Raw genomic sequence first — 14133 nt, 5'->3', positions numbered from 1 at the left:
TCGACTTCGATAAATTGCAAATAAATATTTACCTGGTCATTTCCGTCTGTCATTTTTTATTCAACACTTGCAGAGCAGTCGACGCGATACTATTTGCAACTGGTTATCATATATATCACTCGTGGCAACTGATCATTTCGTAGAAAATTGTATAATATTGGAACGTGTAAGATCCTATTTACAAGTTTATTCAAGCGCGTCAATGCCGCCAAGCTGATACGACGCTGCAAAATTTGCTGATCTAAAGATATACTGCAGCTAACCTCATCGACGTCCTGAATCCTTATGGAGAGGTGCTGGAACAGTCGTCTCCTTGACAGACGACTGACTTCGAGCACCGGCTGAAGTTCAACTGGACCACAACTGAAGCGGTGCGCGGCTGTCGGAACTTGCTGTCATACTTACTCGGCACTTACCCACCTTCGCCCGCTAGTCGCGTGTACCATATCGAAATAAAACTTTAAACAAGTAAGAAAAGGACCAATATTTAGCCACTTCTGCACAATGCCACCGTCAAATCACTCAACATGTGTTTCACCCCTCCACGGGGCATCTTCAGGAGTATGGCAGTTGTATAATTCGCATTGTTTGCCGCACGCGCATTTATCAGCGGGCTGGCGGGCGGTGCAGTTTGTTGCACGACTACTACTGCATGTGCGGAAGTGGCTAAATATTGGTCCTTTTCTTACTTAGGATGGACTTCCGCAAGGTAACGCCTGATTCCATTAAATATTTAAAAACTTTAAATTACTTTACAAAACCTTTCTAACAAATTGGTACTACTAAAACGTAATACTACTTCTATCGTATCTTATAGTTTCCAAAGAATACCTGTGCTTACTAATCGACCAATACAGTCAGATTTTCACTTGCTTCACATCACGAGATATCTATTTCGAAATATTGCGTACTGAGTCCTTCGAGAATTCCTGTTCAAGGCGCAACAGTCTGACGTTGTTACATTAATATAACGTACAGATAGAAATCTACATCATATAAATATCCTTTCCAAAATGCACAGCAAAATATATTCGAAATATTAAATAATTGTTTCATTATTGATATGTAAGCCGCCATATAATTTTGTCAATGATATGTGGTTAACTTTATTTCAATGAAGAGATAGATATTCACTTCATCTAAAATACCATCACATTCGGAGTATTTTAATCGACTTGAAAATTTAATAGAATAGTATTTGCGCCATCTATTGCATGCAAGCAGACTTTCTTTTAAATCTTCGCTTAACTAAACTTCAAGCCGCTGTCAAAATATGTCGATAGATGGCGCTGATATTAATAATGATGGATGCATTATCATATAATGTTTAAAGTTTACAAGTTATTACATAAACTAACGATTTCCCAGGGCAGTGGCGGCGGCAAGTTATAAATATATTTATTCCTGTAAGTTAAAGTTAAACTTAAATCTTTTTAGTGTTTATTAACTGCAGCCATGTTTAGCTAGCTCCATACATTCTACTTTTAGCGTGGAATGAATTGCGACAGATGGCGATACTTACCCCATTTAAGGATACGATATTTTTTTTTTCAACTTCTTTTCTAACTTTGATAGAAAGCACATGCATTAAGACATAAAACGGCACCTTGTAATTATAATTTCGTCATAAACGAATGATATTTAACTATTTAAATCAGTTTTCATTTTAATGCGCCGTCTATCGAGATGTTGCAACAATATTTTGTTTAATTCCTTACTAGCTGCACAGAGTAACTGTCACTATGTGACATCCGTGTGAGTGCTAGATGGCGCCCAAAAACAATGTTGTTAAATCAGTGCTGCCAGCCTCGGGAACGCAAAAAGCAGTAAATAAAATTTGTACGAAGAGTAAAATTGTAATTTCAAACCACCGAATCTACTGCTCAATATAACATTCATAGAATTGATAAATAGTTATACAACTGCCGTCAGATTTAAAGCAAATTATCATCGTATAAGAAATTTCTAGGTATTGTAAATAAAATAAAAAAACAAAATAAAAGGATTTGATCATAATTATTGTTATTAATCATGTTTTACGAATTTGAACTGCACTTATAATTAAACTGTTTATGATGATGAGAGCATATTACAAAGTGTAGCAGTTATTTTGTTATATTCTTAAGGTTTATATTTATATTTAAAGGAACTATAAGTCTGTAATGTAGCTTATCATATAAAAACTATATTTGAACGACTGCAAGTTCCTGTAATAAAATAAATAAATAATTATTTAATAAAACGGAAACACTATCAATTACTACATTTTGTTTTAATCCATATGATAATACCGTTTTACCAAACAATAACACGCTTATTAAGCAACTTGCCCTATTGAGAGCTTCTTTTGCGAACACTTTGATTCAACTCGAAATAAACGTCATTTCACGCGTTGAACGTCTAGATGCGGCCAGCCAGTGCAGGGGCGGCAGTTATAAAACGCTCACGCGCTATCGACGCGTTTTTTTATTATTCATTCTGTTTTAACCGTTTTTAAACCTTTTTTCTCGAAATTAAAGTTAAGAAACAGCCAGCCAGTGCATGGGCGGCAGTTTTTGAACGCGCGCGCCCAACTTGCGCGTTTTTTTGACATTTGGCTCCAACTCGAAATAAACATTTTTTACGAGTTTTTCACACAATTTGGACAGTTAGGGGAATCTTCGTATTTGAACCTATGGTGGTACGCTCGGTAACAGCCGTGGTCGGATATCATCTGTGTTAGGTATTAGTTCAACTCTTCATGATCCCGGTTCACCCATGGCTCTAGGTCTGGTATTAGCTTACGCGTCCACTTTCATTTCGGCGACTTATTCCAAGACGATTGCTACTGTTGCAAGCTTTTCAGTCTTCCCTGGATTCGAAGTTCAGCTGATGTTGGGTCTGGTCTGCATTTTTTGCTTCGGTACAGATTCGTCATTTCGTCTGCAAGAAGCGCAACAGGAACCATACCTGCTATCACGCATGCCGCATCCTCCGATACTGTACGAAAGGCGCTAGCTACCCGTAGAGTGCTGACTCTATAAACAGAGGCGATTTTCCGGCGGGACTCCTGCTTGCTCAGTGCGTCGGACCATATGGGTACTCCGTACATAAGCACTGACGTAGTCACCGACGCTAATAACTTCCTTCTGTTTTGCTTGGGACCTCCGACATTAGGCATGAGTCGGCAGAGTTTAACTATCACCAGAGACGCTTTCGCTGCTGCTCTCTCAGCCTGATCTTTGAAGTTTAGCCTATGGTCGGTCATTACTCCAAGGTACCGTATAGCTGGTTGAGTTGCGATTTCACAGCTGCCGACATTGAGTGTGATGGTCTCCGCAACTCTCCTGCCAGTAATGAGCACTGCTTCCGTCTTCTGCTCAGCCAGTTCTAGTCCGACTGACCTCATCCACAGGGTGATTATTTGGAAGGATCTTTCAAATGCCCACTGCACTTCCTCCACGTGTTTCGCTACTATAACGACTGCTAGATCATCAGCGAATGCGACGAGTTTAGTTTCGCCGGGTAGATGTTTCTTTAGGAGTCCATCGTACATAGCGTTCCACAAAAGTGGCCCTAGTACTGACCCCCGTGGGACGCCTCCGGTGACTTTGTACTCCTCCGTCCCGATTTCCGTAGTGTATATGAGGACCCTATCAGAGAAGTAACTAGCGACTATTTTACGTAGGTATAGAGGTACATTCAGTGAGCTAAGTGCCCCCATGATAACCTCCCATTTTGCTGAGTTAAAGGCGTTTTTAATGTCCAAGGTGGCAACCAGGCAGTATTTTATCGAGCCTCTCTTCCATCTTTTCCCAGACACTGCTAGTTTTGCTATATTGACTACTTGATCTATAGCGTCTAGCGTAGACCGGCCTTTTCTGAACCCATACTGTGAGTTAGCTAGGTGGGGTTCAACTGCTGCTTCGATCCTGCTGTGGATAATACGTTCTAGTATTTTCCCCGCAGTATCCAGCATACAGAGGGGCCGGTATGACGATGGCTCGTCTGGTGGCTTCTTACCTTTAGGGAGAAGTACCAGTCTCTGTCGTTTCCACGCGGTAGGAAAGGTCCCTTCCAGTAAGCAGCTATTGTAGGCCTCCAAGAAGACTCCTGGTGTTGCTACAATAGCTTGCTTAAGAGCTACGTTGGGGATCCCATCCGGTCCCGGAGCTTTGTTGTTTCCAACCCTACCGCATGCTACCATTAGCTCTTTCTCGGTAATAGGGGGGATTTCATTCGGATCCACAATCCCTAGTTGAAAGGAGGATTTTGGTTGCGTGGGGAACAGAGCTCTGACAATTCTTCCTAGTAGAATAGGACAAGTGGGCGTTGTATTCTCATGTCTCAGTTGTTTAACTACAACCTGGTACGGCTTGCCCCATGGATTCTTTTCAACCTCTTCCAACAATATTTTCCACGCGTTTCTCTTGCTCTCTTTAATGGATTTATTTAATTTTAATCGCGCTTTCTTATATTTGTCGTAGAGCTGCTCGAATTGTGGTGTTTTCCGAGCCCGTTGGGAGGTTCTACGCGCCTTAACACATATTTTCCTAAGCTCAGCAATGTTATCATTCCACCAGTACACCGGTGGGGTTCGATTGTTGTTGCATCGCCTTGGCATTGTTGCATCGCAGGCCTCAGTCAGCCTCCTTATGATTTCAACCGCCTTTTCACTGGCACTTTTGGAAAGCAGTGGTCGATCCTCGAGTGCTATCTTGAACAGGCCGGGATCATACATGCTAGTCCTCCAACCCACTAAACCAGTTCTTGTGTGTGGTACTCTATTTGTATTTGGCTTACATGGTACCTCCCAGTATATGGCACAGTGGTCGCTAGCGGTGTAAGTATCCGAGATCTCCCAACTGCTATTTCCTCTTGCTAGTGTACTGCTGACGAAAGTGAGATCCACAATTGAGCTCGCCTCACCTCTTGTGAACGTGGGTTTATCGCCTGTATTAAGTAAGGCGACGTCCAACAGTGACATCGCTTCCAGAAGCTGGCAACCTCTAGTGTTAGTAGCTTTACTACCCCAGTCCACTGCCCAAGCGTTAAAATCTCCAGCTATAGCTACCGGGGAGTACATTCGGGCATCCTCCCCTAATTTGGCCAGGAACCGGACGAACTCATCGTGTGTTAGGCTAGGTGGTGCATAGCAACTGTAGAAATGTATTCCATTAAATTTGGCTCTTACAAATCCAGAACAATTATTTTGATTACCCTGGAGAGGTTTAGTGCCACATGCCCAGATGACAGCTTTTCCTTCCTTATCGGTGATCCAGTTTAGGCCACTGATGTGCTTATAGGGTTCCGAAATTAGTACTATGTCTAATTTTAGCTCCCGTACAGTCTGCATGAGTAGGTCTTGGGCAACCTCACAATGATTAAGATTAATTTGTAGTACCTTGATCATTTTTGAGGCTGTCTTAACATCTGAAGTGCTTTTTTAAATATAGGGCAATGACCACATCCTGCAATGTGAGCACAGTCTTCGGAATTCCCATTATCAACACAGAGGATACATCGGGCTTCCTTACCGCACTCTTTTTCGCACTCGCCTATTTCCCCACATTTGATGCAGCTCTTCGATCTGTCATGTTTGTTGCTGCATTTGTTTGCAACGTGACCATAGTGCCAGCACCTGAAGCATTTTATAGGCCTTTGAGTAGCTCTTATTCTACAATTGACCCAACCTATCTTGATGTTTTGCCGCTCTGTTAAGGTTCTGGCCAATTCTGCTGCTACTCTAATAGAAGCCGTAAGTGTTCCTCCGTATGCTTTGCGAAGGGACTTGACGCAGTGTTCAGAAATATGGCTTCCTCCGCCAGTTATTTTCTGTAGGGCTTCTATGATTTCAGGCACCGTCGTGGTTTCGTCTAGGTCCTTAATCTCTAATTCCTGTTCAGGTACTTTGCATACTACCGTAGCATCTTTTCCAAGAACTGTGGAAATGGTGTTTCTTATCTCCTGCGTTTTATCTTTTTGATTTTTCGCTAGGATAAGAAGCATATCGCCCGTAGCCGTCCTTCTAATTTTATCAACACATTTGCCTATATGATCCGCGGAAGCATCTTTTTTGACCCGCTTAAGGATCTCGGCGTACTGATCCTTCTGGCTTGGGCGAATGATAAGAGCACTCGGACGCGTTACTACTTTTTTCTTGGGTTGCTTCTTCTTTTTTACCTCTTTCCACTCCGAGTGATCGTGTGGAAGTGGCGGCTTTGGCTTCAGCTCTGGCCTTACCGTAACTGCTAAGTCCGTTGTATTAGCTTTTCGCAGTTTCGGTGCCTGGCTGATCTCCAAGGGTGAAGAGCGTTCCGTCCTTTTGACTTTTCGCGTTTTTCGGCTCTTCGGTGTTGCCGATTTGCTTTCTTCTTCGGTTTCTTTTACAGTCGTGTCCGAATGCAATCTGTAAAGAGACGGTGACGTTTGCACTTCTCCTACAGATGTGGTGGCGTTTGATTATCCGACGCTTCCAATTTCCCTGGTGATCTTTGCAAACGATGTACCTAGCGCGGCCACATGTTTGCGGATCTCTCCATGAACGTTTAATTTGCCCTTTATGTACTCCGCCAGGGCAGTGATTGTATTTTCGTGGAGCTGTAATGCCTTCTTCAGCTCCATATTACTTTCATTTTCGTTTGTTTTTTTGATTAATTTATCCATGCTGTTCCCACGAGAACCTAGGGAAATATACAGTCCGCTTCGGCAGAGCCCCGGTTACCGAAGTAAGGCCACTTAAGTACGCCTGAGGTGGGACCTGGTACCCTCAGGGGAGCGCTTGCGACGACCATACCCTGTCGCCTTCCAGTCCTGGGCACGCTAGACCACTGACATCGGGTTGTGTTTTGTCCGCGAGGGCTATTTTATTTCACCCCTACCCTGTTTCGCAAATTGCGACTCTCGGGCTTTCCCCTATCCGCAACCTTGGGGACGCGCCACGTAGCAGTACACCTCAGCCCGTGGGTAGGTAGGTAGGTGGGTAGGTAGGTAGGTGGGTAGGAAGTGGGTAGGTAGGTAGGTAGGTTAGGTTAGGTTAGGTTAGGTTAGGTTAGGTTAGGTTAGGTTAGGTTAGGTTAGGTTAGGTTAGGTTCCCGTGTGGAGTTGCCAGACCTTCCATCGGGCGCGTCCCCCGGGTGGCGGATGGGGGAGCGCCACCCAGATGTGGGTGGTATTGGGCATGTTCCGGCGTGGACCAAAACTGGCAGGGTTAGGGGCGTACCATCGGTTCTTCCCAGAACCGAGAAACGGCCAAGGACTGCACAGTCCGAGAGACGAGCCGCTCAGGCTTGAGGTAGCATCCCGTACCCATCTTTAAGAGATGGGACAGAGGATGTGACCAGTGCGGTGATGTGCCAGGTGCACTCGGCTTCTGCCGACACCGGACAACCCGTAATCCCAGTAGGGACCGGGGGCTCCGTACCTGTACGGAGCTGCGAGGAAGAAAACCTCTTCAAAAATAACCCTAATCCCAAGGTTGGACCGTGCCGACGGGATGAATGGCTGGAAGGGAGTTCAGTCACAAGCGCGAAGGGACCTCACCCTTAAAAGGAAAAAAAAAATAATGGACGCAGTTAAAAAAACAAATTTTCCCCAGGGTGGTACCAGCGATGCTGGAGAATCCACCCCTGGGCCTTGCCCAGGCAGCCCCGCCGTATCTGGGGGGGGCAAAAACTTGCGTCGCGGCAACGCTTCAGCGTCTGCCGCTGGGCCCTTAACATCCGGGGCCCAAAATTTTAAAGAGCCGGAGGTGCCGGGCCGTCTATCAGGCTCGGTACGTGATAAGCGCGGGCGATCTATGCGCTCCGCCGGTTTGGCGATTAGTACGGTCGGAGAAAGCGACGGCGGATCAGACGCCTCTCGCGCATCGGTCGGCCCTGGCGCGTTCTCGAGGGCCGGTAAGAGAAAGGCCAAGCCTCCGAGCCCTGGTGCTGTGGCCGCAAAATATGCGGCTTATTCTGCCCAGGAGACCGAGGGCACGGAGACGGTCGGCGGAACCGACAGTGACGAGGAGGGACTCTTCGACCCCTCTGTGCAGCCATTGCGCACTAGGTCGAAGAAAGGGCTCCCGAGTCAGGAGCAGTTGGCTCGCGAATTGCGAGCATGTGCTGATCCCCGGCAATATGCAGAGACCAACCTCCTGGCTATCGAGAAGGTGACGGACCGGTCCAGCAACCTCAAGGGCACGTACGTGCGTAGCCTGAGGCTCGCTGCGCGGAACGTCAAGGCAGCATTGGAGGAGATGTCGCGCAGGACGGCGGGCGACTCCACCGTCGAGAAGTTAGAGCAAGAAAACGCAGAATTGCGTTCTCAGCTTTCCAGCCTTTCTGCGAAAGTGGAAAGCCTCACGATGGAGCTTCGTCGCGTCCGTAGTGCTACAACGGAGCAGGCCAAGGCAGCTGCCCCCGCGCCTCCGCGGGCCCGGCCAGCACCAGTGCCAAGGACGTCCGCGTCTACCGAAGAGGGGCTCATGCATCGCATTGGAGCCCTCATCGAATCGAAACTGGCTGCCTTCGAGGCCAAACTGTTCCCCGACAGGGCAATAAGGCCGCCGTTGGCCGCCAGTAGGACTGGACCGCGTCCGACTCAGTCGACCGTCCCTTCCGAGCCGCTCGCACCGCCGCAGCCTCCACAAGCACCGCCGGCATCGCAGCCGCCGCGACCGCGGCGGTCTAGGCGCCCCAGGAGGAAGACTGCGCCTCCTCCTGTGCCGGAACTGCCTCCAGTGACAGCACCGCCTCCGGCAGCGTCGGCGATCACGACCCGGAACACCTGGGCTGAGGTTGCCCGAAAACCCAGGTCGGCGCCACGGCCCGTGCCTCGTCCGAGTGCTAAACCGCCTGCCGCACCCAGGAGCCGCGGGACTAAGAAGGCGAAGCGAGCTCCCACTACGGCGGCCGTGACGGTTACGCTGCCGGAAGGCTCCACCTCCACCTATGCAGAGGTAGTAAAGGCGGCGAAGGCAAGAATACGGCTGGCGGACCTCGGCATCGAGGCTCTGCGCCAAAAACGTGCCTTGACTGGAGCGCTCCTCTTGGAGATCAGTGGAGAAGACTGTGGCCGAAAGGCAGACGACCTCGCGGCGAGGATGCGTGAGGTCCTTCGCGATGTGGCGGTTAAGATCAGCCGCCCCGTCAAGACGAGCGAAATCCGCTTGAAGGACCTCGACGACGCCGTCAGTCCGGGCGAGGTCGCGGAAGCAGTGGCAGAGGCGGGCGGCTGTTCGGTGGACGACGTCAAGGTCGGGGACGTCCACCGAACAAACACGAGCATGGGCACCTGCTGGTTGCGGTGCCCGGTCAAGGTGGCCCATGCTCTGGTGACTGCGGGGCGCGTGCGTGTGGGTTGGGGTTCGGTGAGGGTGGCACCCCTGGAACCCAGACCCATGCACTGCTTCCGGTGCCTGGAGAAGGGACACGTCGGCGCCAGGTGTCCCAACTCTGTAAACCGGAGCACGCGGTGTTTCGCATGTGGCGAGTCTGGGCACAAGGCAAGAGAGTGCGTGTCATCCGCACTCAAATGCCCTCTGTGCTCAGACCTTGGGTTGCCCTCCAACCACCGGCTGGGTAAGAGGTGCGGCCCAACGCCGGGTAAAGGCAGGAGGAGTAAAAAGACTCCGCCTGCGACCACCAGCACGGCGGCCGCAGCGGCACCGACCGCAGCGCCGGGCGTAAGCTCGGACATGGAGGTCGCTTAGACCTCTATTCCTGCCCTTCAGAGTCCTCCAAGGTAACCTGAACCATTGCCGGAATGCTCAGGACTTGCTGATGCAGACCGTCGACGAGTTTCGGGTTGCCTTGTCAGTAGTAGCGGAGCCCTATAACGTGCCTGACCATCCTCGTTGGTTCGGCGACGACTCAGGGTCCGTAGCTTTCTACTGGAGGGGCGGAGAGGGTACCCCACCCTGCACCTTATTATCTAAGGGACAGGGCTATGTCGCCGTTAAATGGGGTCCCTTGGCCATGATAGGCTGCTACGTGTCTCCCAGCAGGTCTCGCGCCGACTACGAGGAGTACCTGGATAGGGTGGCGGACTGCGCTGCGGCCTACCTCCCCTGTCCGTTGATCGTCCTTGGAGACTTTAACGCCCACAACAGGGCGTGGGGGAATACCAGGGACGATCCGAAGGGAGACACCGTCTTGGAGTGGGCGGCCGGACTGGATCTCCGACTTGTCAACAGGGGATCCGTCAGCACATGCGTGCGCTGGCAGGGGGAGTCGGTCGTGGACTTAACATGGGCGACTCCCGCTGCAATGCGTATGCTTTCGGGCTGGCGGGTTGCAGAGGAGGTGGTCACTCTTTCTGACCATCGCCACATCGTTTTCGATGTTGCGATCCGCAGGCCCGTCGCTGACTCTGGCGGCCGTGACGGCAGCACTACGCGACGCTGGTGTTTGAAGCGGCTAGACAAAGACCGGCTAGAGGCCGCCGCCTGCGTCGCCGATTGGCCGAACGCCGAAGAGGTTCTGTCCGAACCGGAGAGGGGAGCGAACTGGTTCCGGGAGATATTGACGCAAATTTGCGACGCGTCGATGCCCCGGGCCGGTCGTCCCAAGCGCAGGGGGGTGCACTGGTGGTCGGCGGAAATTGCGGAACTCCGCAAGGTCTGCTTGCTGAGCCGCCGCCGGTACACCCGAGCCCGAAGGAGGCGAAGGCAAGCTCCGGAGGAGGAGATGGCCAGACTGTACAGGGAGTACCGGGCGGCTACAAAGGCGTTGCAAAAGGCGGTAGCTGGCGCCAAGGCTCGGTGTTGGGTCGAGCTCCTGCAGGGACTCGACAGGGATCCGTGGGGGCGTCCATACCGAATAGTGCTGGGAAAACTCCGGCCATGGATGCCCCCGACGACGGAGACCTTAGAACCGGTCTTTCTGAGGAGGGTAGTAGATACTCTTTTTCCGGAAGATCGGTCAAGTCCCTCCGCGCACCCCCCGGCACAGCCGTGGGAGTGGACGGATGAGACGAGGGTAACGGCGCAGGAGCTGGATCGAGCCGTGAGCCGTCTCAGAGCGCGAAACACCGCGCCGGGGCCCGACGGAATACCGGGTCGGGTCTGGGTACTTAGTCTGGCGTCTTTGGGGGGTAAGCTGGCGGAGCTGTCTCCGCCGAGCCACGTTCCCCACGCCTTGGAAGGAGGCACGATTGGTCCTCTTGAGGAAAGAAGGCAGGGCCGTAGAATCTCCCTCTGCGTACCGTCCCATATGCCTGCTGGACGAGTGCGGCAAGCTGTTCGAAAGGATAATTGCCGCTCGTATCGGCGAGCATCTGTCTCGCGTCGGCCCCGATCTTGCCGACAGCCAGTTTGGCTTCCGTCGAGGGCGTTCGACCGTCGACGCGATCATGCGCGTTCGGTCCTTGTCGGAACAGGCCGTGTCGCGGGGTGGTGTAGCGTTGGCGATAAGCCTCGACATCGTCAACGCTTTCAACTCACTGCCCTGGGATGCGATAAGGGAGGGACTGATCCAGCATGAGGTCCCTCCCTGCCTGCGAGGCGTCATCGGCGATTACTTGCGAGACAGGTACATCGTGTACATGGACCAAAACGGAAGGAGTAACCGGAGGGAGATCAAGCGCGGGGTGCCGCAGGGGTCGGTCCTAGGACCACTCTTATGGAACCTCGCGTACGATGCGGTTCTGCAAGTCAGTCTCCCCGCCGGCGTGAGCGTCGTTTGTTACGCCGACGACACGCTGGTAGTCGCCAGCGGAGACAACTTCGAGAGGACCAGGGAGCTCGCCGAGCTTGGGACGGAAGTCGTCGTCGCTAAAATACGCGGGCTGGGGTTGGAAATAGCGCCAAACAAGACCGAGGCGCTATGGTTCCACCGGTTGCCTCGAACGAGGGAACCTCCCGACTCGCGCGTTCGCGTCGGTGGGCACGATGTCACGGTGGGGCGGTACATGAAGTACCTCGGCCTCACTTTGGACAGCCGCTGGGGCTTCGAAGAGCACTTCGATCGCCTCGTCCCCCGGATTGAGAGGATAGCGGGTGCCATGCATAGACTGCTGCCTAATCTCGGGGGACCCACGGAGGAAGTCCGCCGCCTCTATGCAGGGGTCGTACGGTCCGTAGCCTTGTACGGGGCGTCCGTGTGGGCAAAAAGGCTGGCGATTCGACGCTGTAGAACTAAGATCTACAGCGTCCAGCGGAGGATGGCCATACGGATCGTACGCGGATATCGCACGATATCGTTCGAGGCGGCGACAGTCCTGGCGCGCTTTCCGCCCCTGGACATTCTAGCGGAGTCGGATGCGAGGGTCTACGACCAAGTCCGCACCCTCCGCCGAGACGGCGGTGGCGAGCCGAACCGTGTGCTCGAGGCGGTCAGACGGCAGGAACGGCGCAGGGCGCTTGCGACGTGGCGCGCTAAGCTCTCGGAAGAGCGCTATGCGCGCAGACGCGTCGTTGGAGCAATCCTGCCCGTCTTCGAGGCCTGGATGCAGCGACGAGACGGAAGGCTCACCTACAGGCTTACGCAGATGATCACCGGGCATGGATGCTTTGGTGATTACCTGTGTAGGATTGGTCGCGAAGCGACGGCGAACTGCTTCCACTGCGGAGGAGCCGCCCAGGATTCCGCCTCGCACACGTTTGCGGTCTGCCCGGCGTGGCAGTCGGAGCGGCGGATTCTGGCGGACGAGATCGGACAGGACCTTTCCTTGCCAGCAATCGTGTCGGCGATGCTGAGTGGGTCATCGGCGTGGAGGGCCGTGGCCTCTTTTTGTGAGACCGTCATGGTCCAGAAGGAGGCAGCCGAACGGGATCGGCAGAGGACAGATCCCGCTCGGAGACGACGCCGTCAGCGCAAAGACGTGCCTCGCGACGGCCCTCCGAGGAATGGTGCTCCCCTACCATGAACGGGGCCTTCGGAGTCGCGGGAGTTTAGGTTGGGGGCCCTAAACTCCCATTAGCTTCGGCGACTCTGAGGCGGACGATGGTTCGACGTGGTCCCGAACCATCGTGATAGTACCACGAGGGTTTCGGGGGTAGTGTATCCACGCATACCCCGGGACGGGCTATCGAAAAATAGCAAGGCGCAAGGGAAGACCGCGTGGCGATCCCTGACCGGGAGATACCGCGGTCCCCCGTTTAGCGCAGAGGGCGACCACCGGGGGGGGTTTTAGTGGGTAGGAATCCCACATACCCCTGTCCTTCCCCCAGAGGCAGGGCATCTTGAATACCGGAAGATTTCCCCACCGAAACAAAAAAAAAAAAAAAAAAGGTTAGGTTAGGTTAGGTTTTTTTTTTTTAATGACCCCCGCTATTGGGGGCCTCTCGTACCTCTATCTGATTTTTGGGACAGGGACCTTTTTTTACAAATATTTTTTTCACATAAATTTTTATTGTCATTCTGTTCTATCATTCATCTTATTATCATCCGTTCTTTTCTATCTATCATGTCACATTTCTATTCTTTTATACCCTTTCGCTCTATTCCTCTTTCTTTCGTCCTCTTATTTTTTTACTGTTCTTATTTTCTAGGTACATCAATCACAGTTGTTTTCTTTATTATTTATTTTACATCAGTCTTATTATTTTTTATTTTCTTTTGTTTTACCTAGTTTTATTTCTTTTAATAGCTTGCGTTATAATTATTTTACAGTATTCGAGGAACTCTTTTCTTGTTGCAGTTTCGCCTATCAGGAAGGCTATTGTCTCCTCCCTGATTTGAACCCCAGACCGGCACTCGAAGCCGAACCGGAGTCCCCCGAATGCGGGACACCGGGCCACAAGGTGGATCACGGTCTGGTCCACGCCCGGTTCACAGAAGCACGAGGGGTCCTCCTTGAGCTTAAACCTATGAAGGTACTCAGAGAACCCCCCGTGCCCCGTGAAGAGCTGGGCCGAGACCGCGTCCACCTCGATGCTGCGGAGCACGCGGTAGGCTGAGACGGCGTCCGGGAAAAACATCCTCGTTACCGAAGCCGTCGTTCCTTCCACATACCTCCTGTTCCATTCGTCGAGCGACTCCAGTCTCAGTTGCCGCTTGACGAATGAAACAGGGCATCTCTCGTACTCTGGTCGTCTTTTACTCTTCAGGGCCGCTTCCTTGGCCAGCTGGTCCGCCCTCTCGTTCCCCTCCATCCCCGCGTGCGCTTTCACCCAGAACAACCTTACATCCTTCCCTTTTTCTCTCGCTTTCATTACATTCTCCTTCA

The 14133-nt window shown here is 51.6% G+C and overlaps 1 protein-coding gene across 1 annotated transcript; it reads left to right on the top strand.

The window, feature by feature from the left end:
* The first annotated feature begins 7141 nt into the window (after positions 1–7141).
* On the top strand, positions 7142–9676 carry LOC137927224 (uncharacterized). Its single transcript, XM_068771004.1, has 3 exons — positions 7142–7273; positions 7339–7497; positions 7577–9676. The coding sequence occupies exons 1-3, from the start codon at positions 7142–7144 to the stop codon at positions 9674–9676; spliced, it is 2391 nt and encodes a 796-aa protein (XP_068627105.1).
* The last annotated feature ends 4457 nt before the right edge of the window (positions 9677–14133 follow it).

Source organism: Battus philenor, unplaced genomic scaffold (assembly GCF_028537555.1).
Source record: "Battus philenor isolate CCGP_79_NKW_IND1 unplaced genomic scaffold, ilBatPhil1.0.hap1 SCAF_30, whole genome shotgun sequence".
Classification (NCBI taxonomy): Eukaryota; Metazoa; Arthropoda; class Insecta; order Lepidoptera; family Papilionidae; genus Battus; species Battus philenor.
This window is presented reverse-complemented; position numbering and strand designations above follow the sequence as displayed.